Source organism: Schistocerca nitens, chromosome 4, assembly GCF_023898315.1.
Source record: "Schistocerca nitens isolate TAMUIC-IGC-003100 chromosome 4, iqSchNite1.1, whole genome shotgun sequence".
NCBI classification, from domain to species: domain Eukaryota; kingdom Metazoa; phylum Arthropoda; class Insecta; order Orthoptera; family Acrididae; genus Schistocerca; species Schistocerca nitens.
In genome coordinates, this window is record NC_064617.1 from 123,214,431 (window position 1) to 123,237,746 (window position 23,316).

The 23,316-nt window shown below is 40.2% G+C and overlaps 1 protein-coding gene across 2 annotated transcripts in view; it reads left to right on the top strand.

Annotated features, from left to right (window-relative positions):
- LOC126252888 (alanine aminotransferase 1-like) overlaps positions 1-23,316 on the top strand; it is an 84,248-nt gene that overhangs the window by 18,978 nt on the left and 41,954 nt on the right. For both annotated transcript variants that reach the window (XM_049953857.1, XM_049953856.1), the window contains exons 2-7: positions 15,041-15,130; positions 15,251-15,359; positions 15,480-15,610; positions 15,806-15,919; positions 16,040-16,169; positions 23,099-23,178. In XM_049953857.1, coding sequence (XP_049809814.1) covers positions 15,041-15,130; positions 15,251-15,359; positions 15,480-15,610; positions 15,806-15,919; positions 16,040-16,169; positions 23,099-23,178 — 654 coding nt within the window. The remainder of the gene's footprint in view (positions 1-15,040; positions 15,131-15,250; positions 15,360-15,479; positions 15,611-15,805; positions 15,920-16,039; positions 16,170-23,098; positions 23,179-23,316) is intronic.

Sequence of the window (23,316 nt, forward strand, 5' to 3'; positions counted from 1 at the left end):
TTGTTTGGTGACACAAATATAGGCAAGTCAACATTGACTGAAAAATTTTTAGGCCGTAAACAAGAGGTGTATATGCCTTATTGTTCCGAATTTGGATTTGAGGCTATAATTCATCAGTACATTCTGCAATTTTGTTTGAGGAATTTCGTCCGATGAAACGTCGTGTAATTCGCAGGAAGAAACTGTGGAGTCGTAGGAGGCCGCGTATAACATCGTTCAAATGGCTCTGAGCACTATGGGACTTAACTGCTGAGGCCATCAGTCCCCTAGAACTTAGAACTACTTAAACCTAACTAACCTAAGGACATCACACACATCCATGCCCGAGGCAGGATTCGAACCTGCGACCGTAGCAGTCACGCGGTTCCAGACTGTAGCGCCTAGAACCGCTCGGCCACACTGGCCGGCTATAACATCGTCTATTACTCTGGGGAAGATGTGTCGTTGGCGAACGCAATTTGTGGAAACTATTAATGTTGAATTTAATCATGGTGGTAAAACCGCTAGTGTTGATGGAGAGATCAGCCAGTAAAAGGTACCTGGCCTGCCATGATAACGTGTAACTTACTGTTTGAACTCCTCTCGTATATCTCTGCACCAGGGGTTCCCAACAAAATTTTCTCGAGGACCCCCTCATCGAGCGTGATTGGTACCTAGTCATATCACAGTATCAAGTACCTATAAAAGCCCAATTAAGTCTTTTTATACGTTTACTATTTTTGGTACTTAGAGAAAACATTGACATATTCATTACTGAAAAAATATTGAGCGGCCAAAACAAAAAATCTGTTATCATACGAAATATATTTAATATATTTTTTATTCTAATAGCATCTTGCGGACCCCTCTGGCATAGCTCGCGGACCCCTGGGGGTCCGCGGACCACCTGTTGGGAACCACTGCTCTAGGCAATGAATGGGAACGAAATGCTCATTTTTTTCTAAAAGAATATACCGTTTTTAATGTACAAGAAAGAGGAAAATCTTATATAAGTGAGACCCAAATTTGGGTCAATAAGTACGTAGATTTCGTTTGTAGTTCACATTTGCAGCCTACGTCTGTGTTCATACTTGAGAGGTCTGTTCAAATAATTCCAAAACTTTGTCCACAAAATTTTCCTACGCTTACCTTTTACTTATTGTGCACGGTCTCCTTCGAAATACTCTCCTCCACAGTTGATGTACCGCTCCCAAGGCCGTTTCCACTTCCGAAAGCAGTCTTGGTACGCCTCTTGCTGGAGCGGGCGAAGCGCCGTTTGCGAATGTTCTTTTATTTCGTCTACCGTTGCAAATTTTGTCCTTTCAAAGGGATTTTCAACTTTGGAAATACAAAAAGCTCCGCAGGACCAGGTGTAGAAAGTACGGAGGATGAGGCAGCACAGTTATTTCGTTCTTTGTGCAATAGTCACACACCAACGGAGGTGAATGTGCAGGTGCGTTATCGTGATGCAAGAGTCATGAATTACCTCGCCACATTTCAGGCCGCTTCTTGTCACATTTTCTCGTAGGCGTCGTAACACGTCCCGACAGTACCACCGATTAACAATTGTTCCTATGGCACCAATTAATGATGAACTAATCCTTCAGAGTCAAAGAAAACTATCAGCATGGCTTTGGCTTTTGCCCTAACGATCTTTTTCTGGTCTTGGAGAACCTTGGTCTTAACATCATAACCGTAGACCTACGTCTCATCACCAGTTATGATTCTCTTAAGGAACCTCTCGTTCTCATTTGCGCGATCCAAAAACTCTTCACAGATTGCAAGGTGAGTTTTCTTCTGGTGTTGGCTCATAAGCCGTGGGACGAACTTGGTGGCAACACGACGCTTTCCTAGATGCCGTGTCAGTATTTCATAACATGATCCAACTAAAATGTTACATTCTTCTGCAGTCTGACGGACAGTGTGGCTTCTATTGGCACGCCCAATTTCGCTGATTTCCTGACATGATCGTCGTCGGTAGATGTCGACGGGAGAGCTGAACGAGGGTTATCTTTAACTTCCGTCCACCCTTTTCTAACCGTGTGAACCATTCGTAACGCTGAGTACGGCTTAAGTACTCATCACCGTAGGCTTCCTGCATTTGGTGATCTCTGTTAAGGTTTTCTTGTGTTTCAGGCAAAATTTAATACAAGTGCGTTGCTCCTCTAACTATACAGTCTCGAAATTCGCAAACTGCGCTACGCAACGTTCTATTCAATACAGCACTGCACAATACGGAGCAGACACACAACAATGAAACTCCCGCCAGGTACACATTAAACACAGGCGTGTGCAGTAGAGATGGGCAAACTGAAACACGTAACTGTTTCGAAACAAATGAAACAGTACAATGTAATGTTTCGATACGCTGTTTCGAAACAGTGAAACAATTTGTGTTTTGTAATCTAATAAACCTACACATTTTATCACCTTGAATGTCTACTGTATAAGTATGTCCATATAAATACAAATGATGTGCGAGAGCACTAATCATGTCGCAGAAAGTATGAAACTATCACTTAGGCGTCTTGGAAGTTTCGTATTTCCTGCAGCAAATGCACTGCTTTCGTGTCGTGTGACTTTCATACTTTTCAATTGGCTGAGGACAGCCATAGCTGAAGACAGAAGAACCACCACGAACGGAACTGGAGGTGGGAGCAAACTGCAGAAACAACGGATATGCTACTGGGGTTCCCACATTCCATTAGTATGGGTAATATACCCATCCTGCTTCTTTCCATGCACACAAAGGGAATCATTTAGGATAATAGGCACAGTCACTATAGACTCACAAATAACGCCAAATAATTCGAATAAATAACAAAATATAACAAAAAAATTTTGTCTTTCAAGGTGTTTCGAACCGTTACTATACATTCACCATGCTTCCTAGTCCTTCCCGTTCACCATTACACTATCAGTGATATGTCAAACAGATGCTTGCAATTATACCTACATCAAATTTATGTATATGTCTTATAACTGTCACTCTACGCCTTTTTTATTCAAAATGTTGCAGGCTTACTTGCGTTTCTTAATATGATTACAGTACATGAACAGAGAAGAATATGTTATAAAAAAATGTAATTTAACTGAATGATTTTCACATATTTATTATTTTGAATGTGAATAGTATGCGTTGTTTTATTGTTTAGTTAGTGTTTATAAAGCAGATGTTACGCCATTTCGGAATAGGATAGTCAGCTAGAAACGAAGCTTTATTTTCGGACATCTGAAGCTTCATGCTATTGCTTGTCAAAAAGATTTCGACACTCTTGAAAGTGTTTCATGAAGTGTTATGCTGTGTTTCAGTACCTGTGCCGAGCCCGAATCTCGTCCGACACAGAGCGGAATGAAACATCACTGTTTCGATACAATCAGTCCGTTCCAAGCACAGGTGGACTGAAACAGCCTTATTTTGAAACAACGATACAGTTTCTGTGTCTGGCTCGAGATCGAGACAAGGGCGGAATGAAACACCGCTGTTTCGAAACAGTGAACCACAGCCGTTCCGAAACACTGAAACAGTTCCACGTATCGATACACTGTATCGAAACATAGAAACAGTGGCCAAGTCTAGTGTGCAGCGACGCAAACTGCATTTCGTTGCAACTCACCACTGGCGCAAAATTACGAAAGTTCCGAAATTTTTTGAACACACCTCGTACATAGGCCGACTGCTTAGAAGTCATCTTTTTGTTCCTGTTTTCTCTTGAAATACTGTATTAGGCATTATTTGTCATTTTGCGACATTGTTTTGTGTTTCAATCAATTAATTTATCTCAGTAGAGTTAAACACAGATACTCACAGGAAACATTTTGGTATTGATTTTAACTTCCATGTCCCTTGGGTAGTGAGTAGTATTTGTTATTTGTAACGATGTAGTGAAGGATAGCTGTTCTGTGTGCTAATAAATCAGGGGAAGATATTGTTATATTAAATTTTGACTTACTCAAGTATTAACAACAAAATAGACTAAGAGTTTCTTATTTTCTGTTCTTACTCGAGTTGGAGGTGCGTGTCCACGGTAATACTGTAGTAGAGTGTTAGTGTCAATGTGAGTGGGAGGGAGGTAGGTGTGGCTGGCTGAGAGAACCGATGTGTGGGCGACGATTTGTTGAGTTGGTAGTATGGTGGAGACAGACGTGTGGGAGGCCCCACTTCATATTTGGGGTTGACTGTAAACTGGCAACTGAAATGGACAGAACATTTAAAGGCTTTGGCAAAGAGATTATCCAAAGCATGTTACGCACTGCGAATCCTTCCATCAGTGTGCAATATTTCATGCCACAAAGTGTCCTGTTTTCGAAATGTGCATTTAATCCACAGTTATGGAATCATATGTTGGGGAAAAAGTACTGGTAACATACAGACTGTCTTCAATGCAATTAAAAGGGTTGTAAATAACAAACAATAAAAATAAGGACCCCAGTCCTGATTTATTCAAAAAGCTGGAAATTCTAGCACTCCCATGTAAATACATCTTCCAGACTGTAAGGTACATAATAAAAAAATATTAACCAGTACACCAAACAGCCCAATACATGACCATGAAACAAGCTCTAGTCATTACTTACGCCTGAACAAGTAAAAACACAGAACAGTATGCTATATAATGTCCTAAAACTGTACAACAGGCTACCACGGAAAAATGAAGTTGTAAATGAACTTCATACTTTTAGCCAAAGACTAAAAACATACACTGTGCAACTCAGATAAAGGGCCGGTACTTCCAAATCTCATAATTTTCCCCCATCGTGACTTGGAGTTTGAAATTTGGCTCAAAGACGCCTGCAACCTTCCTCTACAACGACGCAAAAACGTGATGCCCTGTGACGTCCCCATCTGGCTCAGTGATACTTCAAACAGCAAGGTGTCATGCGAAAAAAGGCTAGAGCTCTGAAGTTCATGTCAGCTGTGAGGTAGGTTAATGATGTCACATTGGCGCCAAATTTCACCACGTGATGCCCATCACCACCATGGGTTCAAAAATAGTTCAAATGGCTCTGAGCGCTATGGAACTTAACTTCTGATGTCATCAGTCCCCTAGAACTTAGAACTACTTAAACCTAACTAATCTAAGGACATCACACACATCCATGCCCGAGGCAGGATTCGAACCTGCGACCGTAGCGGTCACGCGGTTCCAGACTGTAGCGCCTAGAACCGCACGGCCACCCCACCACCTTGGGTTGTCGCACAGTCGGAAGGTCGTCACACCTACTCTTACCCATATTTCACCCCTTCTTTCGATGCCTCTACGATGAAGGCAGTGTTGAAATCACGTGGTCTTTTATGGGTGACCGAGAAAAAACATTCAGACACAGCGCCTCTCACTATCGAAACGGAAAGACCTCACAGGTTGGCATAAAGTGCGTCAATGGAACAGTCCTTCTCCTTTGGGTATTTATTCCCACACATTCGCGGTCTAAAACGAAAGTTCTCAGTGCGATGAGAAGCAGGACGACGTTCTTGACAACTTTTGACACTGATGACACTCCCCAGACGACCTAGTCTTACTCTAAGGACATGGTGGGCTAGCAACCACACTGAACCTGATCTGACCCCCTTAGAGTGCATTGCAACCGTTATTTTTGCTCTGGCGTACAAGATGGAACCGCCAGGGACTGTCCAAAACCATTCTACGAAATTTGAACGTGATGCACGGCATCAAAGGATACTTACGGGTTTTCATCCCTACTGTTTCACATCCTCTTGTAACATGATTGCAAGGGGGGCCGGAGGTGCAATCGTAAAGGATTCTCCCCAAGCTTACCCAGTTCAGCAACACCCTCAGTGCCACCTGCCCAGCCTTGTTGAGCACCTTAAAAATACAGGGTGATTCTTTCCACCTGTACAAACTCTTAGGGATCAGTTGAAGAGAGGATATGGAACAAAAAAAGGTCTAATGAACTTATGTTCAGAAATGCATGGTTTCCATGCTAGAGACCATTTATTCAATCATACATTGTTACAGAGACTGTGGTCTAATACGTGCTGTACCACACAGCCACAGTTACAGTATGTATTGAAAAGGGTTTCCATGTGCCTCAAACGTGGTTGCATGCACTGTAGCATGTTCTGTCTCACACGTTCACATCGGGCAGGTTGCTTCCGAACAGTGCCAAAGGCAGCATCAATATGCTGTTCCAGTGTCTCCACATCTAGAATGGGCTCTGCATACACAATACTTTTGAGATGGCCCCATAACTAGAAATCGCACAGGTTGGGATCCCGGGAATCAGCAGGCTATGCAACTGGACTCCCTCATCTGATCCATTGACCACAGAATACATGACTGTGATGCATCTGGACATTAATGGATAATTGGAGTGGAGCACCACAATGTAGCAGTCACATAACCCTTTGAATCATCAATGGCACTTCTTCCAGCAGGGGAGACAAAGTCACCCGCAAGAAACGCCAATAGTTCCGGCCTGTTAGGTGATGTGGAAGGAAGACTTGTCCCAAAATATGGTCGCCAATTAACTTGGCCCACATATTCCAGCTGTACCGATGCTGCTGATTCGCTGTCAACGTACCCTGAGGGTTCTGCATAATACCCCACAGATACCACTGTGTGTAAAGATAGCATCATGTGTGAATAGAATGGATGACACAAATCCCGGAATTGTGGTTGCCTGGTGAAGAAACCAGTGACAAAACTGCTCCTCATGTGGAAAATCTGTCACTAATAAGCCCTGAACACGCTGTAAGTGATGTGGGTAGTAACAATTGTGATGGAGAATTCCAGATGGTTGTCTGGCTTAACCTGCACTGTTGGACCAACTGCCTGATACTGAGTCGATGGTTTCCTTCCACACTGTTAATCATATTTTCCTCCAAGTCTGGTGTCCAAACATTTGTAGTATGTCCTTCATGATTTCCTGCTTCCTGAAATGACCTTCTCTCAGACAAATGGCGAAACACAGTTGCAAACATTGAATTCTGTGGTTGTTGTTGGTGGGGACAGATCTCCTGATACAACCTTGCTGCCTGCCGCCCACTGCCATTTGCCTTTCCATAAGTAAACACCATAACAGAAAGCCCTCAGTTCGAATATGGAACCATTTTCTACAATACTCTATCACATCTACTACAAGGTGAGTTAGCAAGAGAGGTGAATCAGACACAACATTGCCAATTACTGTGGCAGCAGAGGGTGCTAGGGCATGACATATGAGGAACAGTACTATCATCTAGGAGGAAACCATGCATACTGTGACTGTGGGTCCATGGTACATGGTGTATCGGACCACAATCTCTGTAATGAAGTACGATTTAATAAATGATCTCTAGCATGGAAACCACACATTTCCAGACTTTAGTCCATTAGATCTTTTTTGTTCTGTTTGCTCTCATAAATCAATGCACACAGTTTGTACACATGGAAAAAGTCGCCCATTATATCTGTAAAGAGACAACATGTGAAGCCGGCTGCTGTGGCCAAGCAGTTCTAGGCGCTTCAGTCCAGAATCGCTGTGACTGCTACAGTCACAGGTTCGAATCCTCCCTCGGGCATGGATGTGTGCGACGTCCTTAGGCTAGTTAGGTTTAAGTAGTTCTAAGTGTAGGGGACAGATGACCTCAGTTGTTTAGTCCCATAGTGCTTAGAGCCATTTGAACCATTTTTGAACATGTGTTGGAGTCCTACATACCTACATGCAAGTTACGCTTCTGCTTTAGTCCCTGCTAGCATACATGCAGAATTAGTGGAGTGTGCCTGTCTGTTGCGTGTTATTTCGGTACATGTATATTTTTAAGGTGCTCAACAAAGGTAGGTGGATAGCACCAAAGGAGCTGCTGAATTAGGTAGCCTTAGAGAGACACTTTGCCGTTTTCTTCACACATGTGTCAATTTGCTGCCCCCCCCCCTCCTCCCCTCTCACAATCACGCCACAGGAGGGTGCAAAACCGATGGCTGAAAAAGAATAAGCACCATTTCCTGTGTTGGAGCATGTTGGTATTTTGTTGAATGGTTTTGAATGGTCCCCAGTGGTATCACGCTGTACACCAGAGCAAAAAGTGCGGTCTCACTACAGTCCAAAGGGGTGTGTTCACATTTAGTGGGATAGCATGCCAACGATATCCTTACTAGAGGGTTGAATTGTCTAGGGGTGTCATCAGTGACAAAGTTTGTCAAGAATGTCGTTCTGCTTCTCGTCGCATTGTGAACTGTCATTCTGCGCAGTGAAATGTGTGGGAATCAACGCCTGAAGGAAAGGGGTGGTTTTACTGACAAACTTTTCGTGTCGAGTGTGAGTGGCAATGTGTCTGAAATGTTTTCCTCGGCCACCTATAAAAAAAAAAAAACAGCATGATTTCAACTTTGGATGTCGCTGTTCTGAGCTCTATCACAGAGATGACAGAAAAAGGGGTGAAATTTGGGTAAGAGTAGGCATGACAGCCTCCATGGCAGAATTGTGATGAAATCTGGTGCTAATGTTAACTTATTGAGTCTCCTTACACCTCGCATAAACTTCTGAACTGTGGCTTTTTTTTAAAAAAATTTTTCTTTTCTTTTTTCCCCATTTTTTGAAGTGTCACCAAGCCCACTGGTATCGTAGAGAGCAATGCTTTTGCACTATTACAGTGGAAGATTGTACGCACCTTTGAGCCAAATTTCATAGATTTACATAGTAATGGGACACAATTTATGGGGTTTGAAAAAGTGACCCTTTACTTGTGTTGTGTAATGTATTTATCAAGTAAAAGCTTTTCTGCTTTAAATGAGTATTATAAATAATCATAGATAATAACTTAACATTCATGAATACACAATGTATGAAACAACAGTATATGATCCAACTACAGTTACTGTAAAACCAATTATAAGAACTGTAACAACTGTAAGAATCCATGTATGTTTATGATTGTAACACTTGCAGTTCACTTGCAGACATGTTGAAATTTGCTTTTTTCGCCAAATCTCATGGCAGTTTACAAGGGTTCATCTCACTAACAAGCTAATGCAGTTTTTATTGCGATGAAATCCTGAAACATTATTTATTAAACAAGCAACAGATAAATGTCTAATTTCTGCACCTACATCGCTGCGAATCCACACTGATTCCAATTTCATCATCTATTGAGAAAAATCTGCATTTACTTGGATATTGCAGTAGATAATGAACTTTCACCTATTAACCCATTCATATAGGAACAGCTTTTAAAACAACTTCCTTTGCTGTTCTAAGTAGCATAGGATAAGACTAGTGATGTATACTAATAAATCAAGCACGCCAATTTGTGTGTTCTCTCTGTCATGGTAGCTTGCAATTATAAGATCATAGTGTGTTTGTAGCATATCAGTCACCTCTGTAATTTTTTGAAGACTGCTGTAATTTTATTTGATATTTAACCACTAGTGGACAGCGTATATTGAAATAAATTTGTAACAGTCCTCAAAAAAGTTTTATGGATATATTTACTCGCACATGTCATCGAATAGTCCCCTGTTTAATATGTCAGAGCAATGCAATATTGCAAATGGGGCTTCTGATTAGAAATTATTTAACCTTTCCTACCCTCACAGCATTGAGGTGGGGTCCCATATGCCATTGCATATTCAAGGATCATTGAGTAGCATGTTGTAAATTACAACTGTGCACACATTTCTATTTCTCTTATTACAGCACCATCTGTGGTAAAACAAAGAAAATGTTTCAGACAAAATGTATGTATATTTTGCCATAAATCATAATCTGCAATAAAAAATGGGGGTTCCTACTGAAGATTTCAAAGTTGACCCCCATCACCCACACATAGAGTGGGGTGGGGTGTCAAATGTGGTATGATTGGATGTCAAGTTCTGAGACTAACAAACTGGATTATAACTTTTTTTATACAATGTGTAGTTTCTGAGATATTTCAAAGCCTTTAGTTAAAAGAATAAGTTAAGAATAATCACTTTTTTTCATATGCTAGCATTAAGATGTGATGCAATATGAAGAAGTTTCACATGTATCACATATGCTAAAATATACAGGGTGTTTCAAAAATGACCGGTATATTTGAAACAGCAATAAAAACTAAACGAGCAGTGATAGAAGTACACCGTTTGTTGCAATATGCTTGGGACAACAGTACATTTTCAGGCAGACAAACTTTCGAAATTACAGTAGTTACAATTTTCAACAACAGATGGCGCTGCGGTCTGGGAAACTCTATAGTACGATATTTTCCACATATCCACCATGCGTAGCAATAATATGGCGTAGTCTCTGAATGAAATTACCCGAAACCTTTGACAACGTGTCTGGCGGAATGGCTTCACATGCAGATGAGATGTACTGCTTCAGCTGTTCAATTGTTTCTGGATTCTGGCGGTACACCTGGTCTTTCAAGTGCCCCCACAGAAAGAAGTCACAGGGGTTCATGTCTGGCGAATAGGGAGGCCAATCCACGCCACCTCCTGTATGTTTCGGATAGCCCAAAGCAATCACACGATCATCGAAATATTCATTCAGGAAATTAAAGACGTCGGCCGTGCGATGTGGCCGGGCACCATCTTGCATAAACCACGAGGTGTTCGCAGTGTCGTCTAAGGCAGTTTGTACCGCCACAAATTCACGAAGAATGTCCAGATAGCGTGATGCAGTAATCGTTTCGGATCTGAAAAATGGGCCAATGATTCCTTTGGAAGAAATGGCGGCCCAGACCAGTACTTTTTGAGGATGCAGGGACGATGGGACTGCAACATGGGGCTTTTCGGTTCCCCATATGCGCCAGTTCTGTTTATTGACGAAGCCGTCCAGGTAAAAATAAGCTTCGTCAGTAAACCAAATGCTGCCCACATGCATATCGCCGTCATCAATCCTGTGCACTATATCGTTAGCGAATGTCTCTCGTACAGCAATGGTAGCGGCGCTGAGGGGTTGCCGCGTTTGAATTTTGTATGGATAGAGGTGTAAACTCTGGCGCATGAGACGATACGTGGACGTTGGCGTCATTTGGACCACAGCTGCAACACGGCGAATGGAAACCCGAGGCCGCTGTTGGATCACCTGCTGCACTAGCTGCGTGTTGCCCTCTGTGGTTGCCGTACGCGGTCGCCCTACCTTTCCAGCACGTTCATCCGTCACGTTCCCAGTCCGTTGAAATTTTTCAAACAGATCCTTTATTGCTTTGGTTACATTAAACCTCCGTTGAAAACTTCGTCTTGTTGCAACAACACTGTGTTCTAGGCGGTGGAATTCCAACACCAGAAAAATCCTCTGTTCTAAGGAATAAACCATGTTGTCTACAGCACACTTGCACATTGTGAACAGCACACGCTTACAGCAGAAAGACGACATACAGAATGGCGCACCCACAGACTGCGTTGTCTTCTATATCTTTCACATCACTTGCAGCGCCATCTGTTGTTGAAAATTGTAACTACTGTAATTTCGAAAGTTTGTCCACCTGAAAATGTACTGTTGTCCCAAGCATATTGCAACAAACGGTGTATTTCTATCGCTGCTCGTTTAGTTTTTATTGCCGTTTCAAATATACTGGTCATTTTTGAAACACCCTGTATCACGAAAATGCTTTCTCCGAATTGTAAGTAGTTCTTCCAATAGACCAGAAATTGTTGAAGTATTCATTTCATAACAATAAATGAACCAACTGACAGCACAAAACGATTATTGTAACTATGTAATAGTTACCACTCTGCAATAGGGACCACACGGGGACCACACTGTATACTAATAATAATATTTATCATTATTAGTGGCAGTGGTCAGACAAAAAGCACTGGCAGTTTGATGTCTTCCACTTCAGCCAGTTCAGAAATAAGGAGTCCAACAATTAGGTGATTTACAAAATCCGGCAAAAACAAATTCAAAGAATTAGAATATTGACTGTGGCAATTCTGTACCTGTATGATACAATACTTCTTCTAATGGTAAATTGCACAGCACTTCTAAACAGGGATTTAAATGAGCCCAACATAAGAACTACAGATAACTACCATATCTGCAGCAAATGGTTGAAAATGACATATAGGGACCCAACAAATGCAGGAAGCTTAATTTTGTAACAGGCTGCCACTTAGCATAAAGAGCCTAAAGGAAGTGAGCACCTTCAAAAGAAAACTGATGGAACATCTCATCTCTGGATGTTGGTGTAAGGTAAGGAGCACTTCTAGGCAAATCCATAGAACAAATGTAAAGTTTGAAGTGGAGTAAAACACTTTATTTTTCATGTGGAAACAAATTTCCTGGAAAAAGGAAAATGGAAAATTAAGTGAAAGCTGAAGACACAGGAGAAAACATACAGACTACATATACTGGTGCAATTATGATTTAAATGACTTTTCACTCTGTGTATATGTCAAAATTTTTCTGTAGCACAGTCAACAAAAAATTAGTTTTCATTTTGCCTAAACACTTAAGTATTTTCAGCAGTAGGGGGAAGATATATCTTTTTATAGAATTTCCTTAAATATGCAAGATTGTTGCATAAATTAATATAGGCCATTAATATGTTTCATTATTGTGTGTTAATGTTGATCATGAATAAAAGATTGTTACAAAAAATTGTTTTTGTGTGTCAATGAATAATTTCTAAGAAATTTGTTCTATTCTGTGTAACACTGTAAATATGACATCTCTAACACCATAGTAAAACATAATCTGTGGGAAAAAATTTAAGTATTGTGCATAGATTTTAATGTTGCTAGGCAGAGGAATGGTGTGGAGGAAGCATATTTTATAATAAGTTTTTATCCTCAATGTGGATAGTTATCACTGTTTTCTGAGAAGGACCTGTAGGTGCTACTCATGATACACTGAGAAATGCATCATCATTCTACAAACAAAAGTCATTAGAAATAAGCAGTACCATCATTGACTCATTACTTGGTGGTTTAGCAAAATGCCTGCAAAAACTAAATATCATTTAGCTTTTGTCATTTTAAAAATGTAAATGTTCACAGAGATTTTTTTTCTTTTTTCATTCTATAGTTAGACACTAAAGTTGATGATGGTATGGGGGGAGGGGGGGGGGATATTGCCTAATATCTGATTACATTCTGGGGTAATGGCCTCAGAAAGGTTGTGAACCAACAAACTACAGCAGTGATCTGGGATAGCCTAAGAACCCAGGCAGGAGGTGTCATTAGTGCCAACACGAGCTACAATTTGCAGCTGAATGAACCTGATTATTGGATTCTGTACCCACTTACATTTCTCAGAAACAACCGGAAAGCTAGTTGTGAGATAATGGGATGAAGCCAGGTGTAGATAGGTATGGAAGAGGCTAACTATGGAATGTGTGCATTGTACAACTCCATTTTATTCCCTGGGTGGTTGTAATAGGAGCAATGTCCCCATGGAGTTATGCTGGTAATGGAGTTTTTCTTGCTAAAGTTACAAGTAGATTTCTCCTTTGTATGAAGGAACATCAACTGTAAACAAGAGTAAGAACCATTCAAATGAGCATAACTATAGTCATGGTGGGCCCTGGGGAGAAGACTGTGGGAACTTCACCTCTGAGCAACAATATGTTTTGTGCAATTATCTTTGTCAAGCATTATCTCTAAGTTGAATTGTATATCTGGAGACTTACATGAGTCTGTTCTTTGCTTTTCAAGTGCATTAATCTATTGTATACATGCTCAGCAATATCACAAACAAAATACTGTCAATCATTTCCCAAATTAATGTGTGTGTCTTTCCTGGTACAACCTACCTGAAAGTCCCCCAGTGGTGACTCACAACAGACACTCAAGCCATTTTTAGCAAAGTTCCCTCGACATCACCTGATTTAATTTGACTACATTTCATTATCCATGTTTTGCTCTTGTTGATGTTCACTGTACACCCTCCTTTCAACACCCATCTGAGTCGCTATCAGGTGCCATCACTGTGTATGCAAACTGTGAGCTATTATTTATGAGAATTACATGATCTGAGCATAAACATCTACTGCCACATAGCACCTTCAACCTACCAACAAAAAGTCGGATACCTGATGTGCAGAATGAGTGATATATTTTGTTCCAAAGATGAGCAAATAAGCTATTAAGCAGGTGGTCATAATGTTTTGGCTCATCAGTGTAACTGTAACTTTAAGTGGAGATCTGCGCCCTGTTTTGCTGATGTCTAATGGTTTCGGCAACAAGAGAAGCGGTTCAAAACTGTATTGCGAACTTAACACTTATCTTACTACAATTGACTTACTTGAAACGTTTAGAAGATCCTCTTCTCTGGATACCTGGCTGTGTCAATCTCCACAACTTCTTCTCTGAAGAAATAATGCTGGTTAGAGGAACTAAAAAAGACTCTCTCTTTCTTGAAATAACTTGGTACCCTCATAATACTTTCGGTTCAGGTATATTTTCATTTCCAAGAGGTCCACATAAGCATACTACAAACTCTTGCAAGTCAACTGCATTGTTAACCATTAGATACTAATTAATATGTGGGTTTAATAACCACCTGAAATTCAAAGACAGGTCTTGCTTCTAGCAAGTCTACCATCAAGATTAAGTAAGAGTCGCTAGACAAAACATGTTTCAATTGTCTATAACAGTTACAATTATTCGACCACCAAGGAATAACACGTAATTACTCCTTGTACTTTCCATACAGGTTCTATGGCATCAGTGGCAAACACTTGTCAGTGTCACTCGTCTGATGCACCTCCTGTCCTCCCATGACCAACATCCATCCTGCACACACAGACAGGTGTTGCACAGTAAATAGACTCTCTCTCACACTCATCTTGATAACATCATGTGTTCGAGGCAGCAGAAGGTTCAGTAGTTCCAGAATTTACGTGGAAATTCTCAAATCACTACAGATGGCATGCCGAGTGCTGCACAGATTTGAAAATTATGTTTGGTCAGTTATAACTCTTTGACTGGAGAATTTATTGTGTTTAATTGTGAGTGGCTCGCCCATCATTAGTTTAGTGTTACACTGGCTGTGTGACAAATTACTGAAATCTAAACAGTTTACTGCATTTTTTTGTGCCTCTTTTGCTCAAGGCATGTAAAGGCTACATGTGTTGTTCGTGTAAAAAGAGTTCTTGTTTTTAATTAACTTCTTACTGTTTGGTTGTTTTGCCTAGGGTGTCAAGAAACCATTTACAGAAGTTATTAAAGCAAACATCGGTGACTGCCATGCCATGGGACAAGTGCCTATTACATTTATTAGACAGGTGACTTTAGTACATATAAGCAGAAATTTCAAAATGAATTTCCCTTGAACATTGTATTTCATATTTTATATATATGATAATACATATATACTGTTCATTTTACTGTAGTATTTATTTCAGGTGCTTGCTGTGGTTTCATATCCAATGTTACTAGATGATCCCATGTTTCCCTATGATGTGAAACATCAAGCCAAAGAGATCCTGGCTAGTTGTCCAGGTGGCAGTGTTGGTTTGTATGACTGCACTACTGAATTATTTACTCCAACCATTTAAGCTATTCAGTTCACTGTCTTACAGAACACCACTGCCACATCAGTATTTTTCAAAGGTGCTTCGAAAAATGTTCTAGGATCATATTCTGAAACTGCTGGAAATGAAGTGATTCGTAGACATGTAGCAGAATTTATAGAAAAGAGAGATGGTGCCCCAAGTTCTTCAGAGGACATTGTGTTGACATCTGGTGCAACTGTAGGCATAAAGGTAACAAACTGCTATTTGTGATGTCATTAAATTATTACAGAATTTGATAGCACACAGAAGTGCACGTGCTCCATGCCCACACCCACCACCTACAATGACTACCCTTCCCTCTCAAAACCCACACACATACATTTGTTGATAAACAAGAACTGAAAGGTGGAAGATATTCTATTATGAATGTTATTAATGTTGCAGGTAGTGCTGAAGTTGCTGATTGGAGAAATAAATGGGAAAAAACCTGGTGTTATGATTCCAATTCCCCAGTATCCTTTATACTCTGCTACTCTTTCAGAATTTAACATGGTGCAGGTCAGAGCATTTACTTTTGTTTTGTTGTTCTATAATCTCTCAGTGTGGGTGTTTTGTATTTGGTAAGCTATACACAAATTACTTGTGCAAATAACTGCATTTGCATTTTTTTTTTTTTAGATACCATATTATCTGGACGAAGAAAGATGCTGGGGATTGGATGTAACTGAGCTACAACATGCCATAGGTGAAGCTAAAAAAGTATGTAATCCTCGTGCTATAGTCATTATAAATCCTGGAAACCCGACAGGTAATGATAAAGCCAGTGGCAGCTCATGCAAAATTTTACCCATGTGCTACAATATTACAAATATAAACAGATTTATAAAATGTATATTAAAATAAGAAGTAGTACTTATTCAGTGATGAAAAATGAAGTACATACATTGCTATTTTCTGCTGCAGACTATATCTATAACTTTGGAGTTGTACTCTCAACTTTGGTTACCATGTTTTTTTTCAATGGAGAGCATTGGCAGGGCATTAAGTTATTGCTCTGACATGGTATTCTGAAGAAAGGTCTTAATTCTGTTCAAAGATGAAAAACATCTTAGAGGTTCACCAGTTGTTGTTAAAAATGAATTGGAGTAATGATACAGCTCCAGCAATATTCCTGAAGTCTGGCCATTGGTACAATACCAACAATGTTGGAGGTATGGAGGTTAAACTCCATATCTCCAACATGGGCTACAACTGGATATCAACATTAATTTCTCTCTCTGTGAAAAATATTGGAGTATTCTTCAAACTTTGAGAAATCCAACAACATTGCTGAATCTGGATGATCTAGATCTTGGAAACACACATGATATCCACATGAGGCATTGCTTTTTGAGGAACAATAGCGAAAAGAAGAATTTTTCATCTTCTAGATTCTGGTGGAGCTAAACTGCTTGACAACAAGTTTACAGTGCTGATAAACATCCATCAGCAAGGATTTATTATTGTGCACCACATTTACGATCCATGATTTAAAATTCCATCTACTAGCTGACCCACTAGGAATACTTCATGCTGTCAGTACCTATACAGCAGAAAGTTGTCCCAGTGACTTTGAAAAGAAGGATGAAAAAACTGACAGATTTAAAAAGAACACTGTAGATAATTGATTTTGTGAAGCAGCATGTTCCATTGTTAAATTTAATTGGTGTGCACAACAGTTAGGATACACTGTTTTAATTTTTACCTGTATGCCACCTGTACGACCACTCATTGCAGCTGCACTATTGTATGCTGGTGCAATAATTTTGTGTGGTGCAACCTTGAACAAAGGATCTATAACACTGAAAATACTTGTTGAAATTTCCTGGCTGATTAAAATTGTATGCCAGACCAAGACTGGAACCCAGTGCCTTTGCCTTTTGTGGGCAAACACTCTACTGACTGAGCTGATAATACATTCAAGACCAGGATAATAACCAGCTACTCTGACAAAGCTGTGAATTCCTTAAATCATCCCTGAAATGAGGTCCATTCTGTCTGACATTTTGCTCACCACAACATGAACAGTTTTTCATCACCATCTCCACAACATCTATGGCAGATCCTATGCTCCTTCTGCATGCATTTTTCCATCCTATGGCTTCTACTCCTGTGACTGTCCCCATCATAAGAACTGCCCTTCACACGTTTCTGCAACACCTATTAGAGTGCTGCAACACTCTGTATTTGACTGGTCACGGCTCGCCTGTTGATGCGAGGACCGAGCCGCTTGTGTCTGGCCCCACTCGACTCGGCTCGGTCATGTACTCGCCCCATATCTGATGTCCGGATTCCAGACATGCGGATAACCGAGCATGACCGGTCACCGCTGACATCTCACTTCGCTTTGCCCCGGCTCGCTGCACTGCACTGTACTGTACAAATCCAAGGCCTCTCTATCTCACTCTCTCTCTCTCTCTCTCTCTCTCTCTCACACACACACACACACACACACACACACACACACACACACAAATATATATATCTCTGTCTCTTTCTCTCTTTTAATACAAAACTAACGTTTCCAAGAATGGGTACGTGACACAGCTAAATTGGAAAGTAAAACGATATTTCAGTACAATCGCGGATAGAAGACGAGTCTCATTTCCAAACAGAAGATTTATTTTTCCTTTCATTAATAAGAAACATTAAATAAGTGCTTTCCCTGTAATCTAGAAGACAACAATCTTCATAAAGAAAGCATATAAAGAACATTAAACATATACAAATGTAGCTTGTCATACTTTTCACTTGTTTGCAACAGAAACAAAATTATAGTTATTGTTGATCAGCAGTAAATCACTAAAGCATTCCGGATTTTATTGACTGCGGCGATTTGTTAGTAACATGCTGGCTTTACTAAAGCATCTTTCACTAGGTGCACTTGTTGCTGGGATACATAAAATAAGTCTTGCAACTGCAGCCAGGCCTGGCAGATATGTTTCATGTCTGCTCCACCCCTTAAGATGTCATCCTCATCTTCGAGGTGCATTAAAATGTAGAGATCTACTTCATGTGCTGTGGATGATGTGTTGTTCCTCCATTCCTTGAAATGATCTCTCTTTCTGGGTGGTGATGACACAGTACTTGAAGGATGTATGACAATAAACAAAACAGACAAGTAATACAGAACTGATGTGGAAATCATCAAAACGTCCCCGTGAAAACGAGATGTTTTACGTTAAAATTATACAAATTATTACAAATTATAGCATTCCCATTGCTCTATAATACACTATCCACAAACTAGCACACATTTGTCGCACATTGCTAAGAATTTCCTGCTTTTCATTTATTTCAAGTGTATTAAGATCACAGAAAGACGGCCAAAGAAACGTAGCAATTTTATCTCTGGAAGTGATCATAATCTTCTCACATACGAAAGTCAAGGCTCGATTTTTAATCCTTTGTACCTCCTGTTGAAAAATACATATCTGTTAGTACACATCAATTACGCTAGATAATTATAAATCTATCACGTATCACAATGAAACAGTGCTTTTAACTGCAGTAATTATTCACCTGACAGACAATGTCATAGACACTGCAAATTTGTTGCAGTTTGTGAAACCAAAGAAGAAATAACTGGACTGTCAGTTCTTTTTCACCTTCTAATTCATCTGTGACCTCTTTAAATGATCTCAGAAATGCGCAATTTTTCAATCTGTAAGCGCCGTCAGCAAAGCAGCAACTTTGTTATACTGAGTGTGTAAGGATTCCAGCATAGTGTACAAGCTGTTCCAGAGTGTGCAGACGTCTTGTTTCAATGATGATTTCAAAGACGAGCAGAGGCCACTTTTCTTAATGTACCTTACGATGCATTTTGCTGTATTTATTGTTGATACGATGTTCGGGGCATGATTTAACAAGAAGATATCTTCATCGAAAATGTGGCTAAGTGCTGTGTTTATGTGAGCAGCACAAGGAATCCTTTAGTGGTTTTCCAAAGCCTTTATCACATTGGCACCCTGGTTGGATGTTTTATTACTGCCGGTATCCCTGAAGGAGGTGTATCTTTGTGAGGTTTCTTGCAACTGTGTTTCTTTAAATGAGTGGTTCCTGACTGGAAACACAATAATGTGGAGCAGTTTAGGCACGATATGTACCCAGTAGACGCACTGTTTTTGTCTACAACCAACAGAAATGTACTCCATACTTGGTTTTTTAGACCTTCCTGTTTCTTCAATGTGTAAACATTGGCTTCAATCTTATGTCTCACTGCACTGGTTCCTCGCGCTGCATGATTACATAGAGAGACACACCACAAATGAGAAGCCCGTACTGGCTGCAATGTCACACAGATAATGACATGTGTAATATATTTGAAGTTACGTGCTACGTATTCGGTCACGGCTTCTATGCTCGGTCACTAGAACTAGTGCAGGCAGCCTATCCGGTTAGGGTGTGCTCACCCCCCATCGTATTTTGTGCTCGCTTACTTGGTCATGCAGAACTCTAACACCTATACTAGCCCTGTAACTGGCAAATTGTGTACTATCAAAGGAAGAGCCACCTGTGAAATGACAGCTGTTATGCAAACACTGTTCAGCCTTTTACATCAGCATACTACCATCAGGTTCTTAGTTAGGATGTATGGATATAGGAAGAGGGTGCATACTGGCAACACACATAATACTATTGCAGAGCATGCTCTACAACATGACAGTTGAGATCTCAGTGCCTGTTTCACCACATGTGTCATCTGGATTCTTCTCCCTCACACCAGTTATTTGGAACTCCACAGATGGGAACTGGCATTACACCAAGTCCTTGGTTCTCCCTTAATTTATGTTAATTTCTTTGGTCTCAGCATGTATTTTCAGTATCCATTCCTTTCTTCAATCCCTTTTCGTTTTCTATGTCTTTTTTCTGACCTGCCTACTCCCCCCCCCTCTCCCACACCACTACTACATAAAATGTGCTTTATTTTCCCTCTTATTAACTTGTGCACAAAGTTTTGGCAGTAATCTCTGTCTCGTGTATTACCCATCCTCCACCTTTAAGCTCTCAGGTTTTCAAATCACATCAGGTGCAGTCCCCATCAATCTGTCCTTCCTTCTCATCCTCTATGGTAAGTCTCTCTTGATCCAGGGTTCTGGATAACTTTTCTGAACTCTCCACATTTTCTAAACCTGATCAGTACTTTTCCTCTCTTCGTTCTCCTTCAACCTTTCTGCCAGAAGAAGGAGCCACTGGCTCTGAAAGCTTGGCAATTTAAATATCTTTATATGTGCGTTCTCCTGCCACCTTTTGGTGAGTAGATTTTTTATCAGTCCAATTACACTGTACAATTGGAACTTAAATAGTATCAACTATTTATTCAAAATCGATACAAAAGAGATACATGTTTGCACCTGTTCCTGTCCTTCAAGGTAGTCACCAGTGTTGTGTAGAACCCATTACCAGCGATGTGGAAGACGTAGTATACTATTAGCAGAGCAGCCTGTTCTGTTGATGGTGCGAATGGAGCGGTCTACTGCTTGTCGAATCTCTGGAAGAGTTCTGAAGTGAATGTCACGAAGTGGTTCCTTCACCTTCAGAATCAAATCAAAGTCACAAGGACTTAAGTCCGGGGAGTATGGTGGATGGTACAGTACTTACCAGTCCCATCGATTGAACAGAGCAGCCACACCTTGTGCTGTATGCGCCCGGGCATTGTCATGCAAAATGATGAGGAGGTTACGCAGAAAGTGTCACCGCTTCTTTCACAAAGCTGGTCACAGGTGACGCTCCAAAAATGAACAGTAATACTGTGCATTGATGGTCTGTCGTGGAGGAATGTAATGTGTTAGGATAACACCATCACAGTCATATGTGAGAATCGCCATACCTTTCACCCAACTGAGGTTCTGATGCACTTTTGACTTTCGCAGCAACCCATAATGATGCCATTTGTTGGACTGGCGTTTCAGTTTTGGTTTCATGGCATTCATGTCAGAACTGTTCCAGAGATTCAACAGGCAGTAGACTGCTCCATTCACACCATCAACAGAACAGGCTCTGCTAACGGTACACTACACCTTCCACATCGCTGGAACCAGGTTCTACACAATGCTGGTGACTACTTTGAAGGACAGTAATAGGTGCAAACATGGAAGTCTTTTGTATTGGTTGTGAATAAATAGTTGCCACTATTTAAGTTCCAACCCTCGTACGTTCATATTCTTCTAGACAGCATATGGTGGGTGCCAGAGGGTATCTCATACCATTACTAGTCACTTTCTTTGCTGATGCACTCACAAACAGAATGAGTGAAAAACAACCATCCGTATGCTTCAATATGAACCCTAATTTCTCTTATTTTATCTTCTTGGTCCTTATGCTAAATGTACGATGGTGGCAGCATAATTGTTCTGCAGTCAGCTCCAAATGCTGGTTCTCTATATTTTCTCAATAGTGTTCTGCAAAAAGAACGTCACCTCCTCCAATGCAGGAATTCCTGCTTGAGTTCACGAAGCATCTCTGTAATACTCACATGTCTATCTAATCTACCAGTAACAAATCTAGCAGCCCATCTCTGAACTGCCTTGATATCTTCCTGTAGTCTGACCTGGTGGGTATTCCAAACACTTGAAGAGTACTCAAGAATGTCATGATAGTGTTCTACATGTGGTCTCTTGTACTGGTGAGCTACACTTTCCCTATAAGGCAGGAATACTAGAGGCTCTCTGGAGATAATGTGAGGGTAGAGTATTCCTACTATAAAAATAGGGAAAGCTCAGGTAATGAGTCTTAGACTTCCATTGTTTTTACATAAAAGTTTTTAGGGAAAAACAGTCTAAGATCACACGTAAGTTGTTAAAATGAAAAAATGTATTACTCAGGTGACTGGTTTTGATCATGGTACAATATCATAAGGCCACTAAAACTTTGTGAAAAGAGTAATTCAAAGTTTCAGAGGACAAGGCTTAGGTATAAATGTAAATACTGTTAATAATTTATCTAAGATTCCAAATCTAACAATGATCACGGGTGAAGAGAGTGGCGAAGTGCAGCCCACTATGTAACAGTGATAAACACTGCTGACCAAAGTACGGCTGTTTGCACTTAAGTAGGTGAGGTTCTAGCCACTGTGTCCCACACAATGTCATTTATAGCAAATAGTTACAGATTATGACATAATTTCATAATAGGTCGCAGTAAAGTGTAATTATTATGGATAGCTATGGAATCATGCTTTAAGTTGGTTACATTATTTACATTTAGTCCTAAGTTTTGTCTTCTGAAACTATGAATTACTCTTTCCACAGAGTTGAATGGTTTAATGATGACTGTAACAAAATCGAAACTGGTCACCTGATTAATAAATTTTAACAACTTACATGCATTCTTAGGCTGATCTTCTTTAAAAAACTTTTATTCTAATTTTTGAATGCTGTTTCCCAGGAACAATGTTCCAAAAGATGCTCCATCATTTTTGTTTGTTTTTCCATTATCATAATAATACAGCTAGCAGTTGTGGTATCTTGAGAGACAGGGGAAAAAAAAAAAAAAATATATATATATATATATATATATAATCTCACAGGCCACTTCAGTCAGATGCTGGAAAACTGACAGGTCTTAAAGACGAGAGAATCATTTAACTCTGGGCAGGTGTGAAGTAATTGTTATTTTCCAATTCACTGATTGTGATAGTAGTGCTATTTTGTTTCCAGAGTACTCATCTTGTAGTGAATTGTACTCTCCTTGTTACAGGCCAAGTTCTTTCACGAAATAACATTGAAGAGATAATTAAATTTGCACATCAGGAGAGGTTATTTATTTTTGCTGATGAGGTAAGTTTTTAAAAAAAATTCTAATATCAGTTTATGTGAAAATCACTAATCATGATATTAAGCGGCATCCGATATGGCTAACCAAACAATGTAGGGTGGTTCGCTTTAGGAATGCTGATGCAGTGCATTGTACTACAC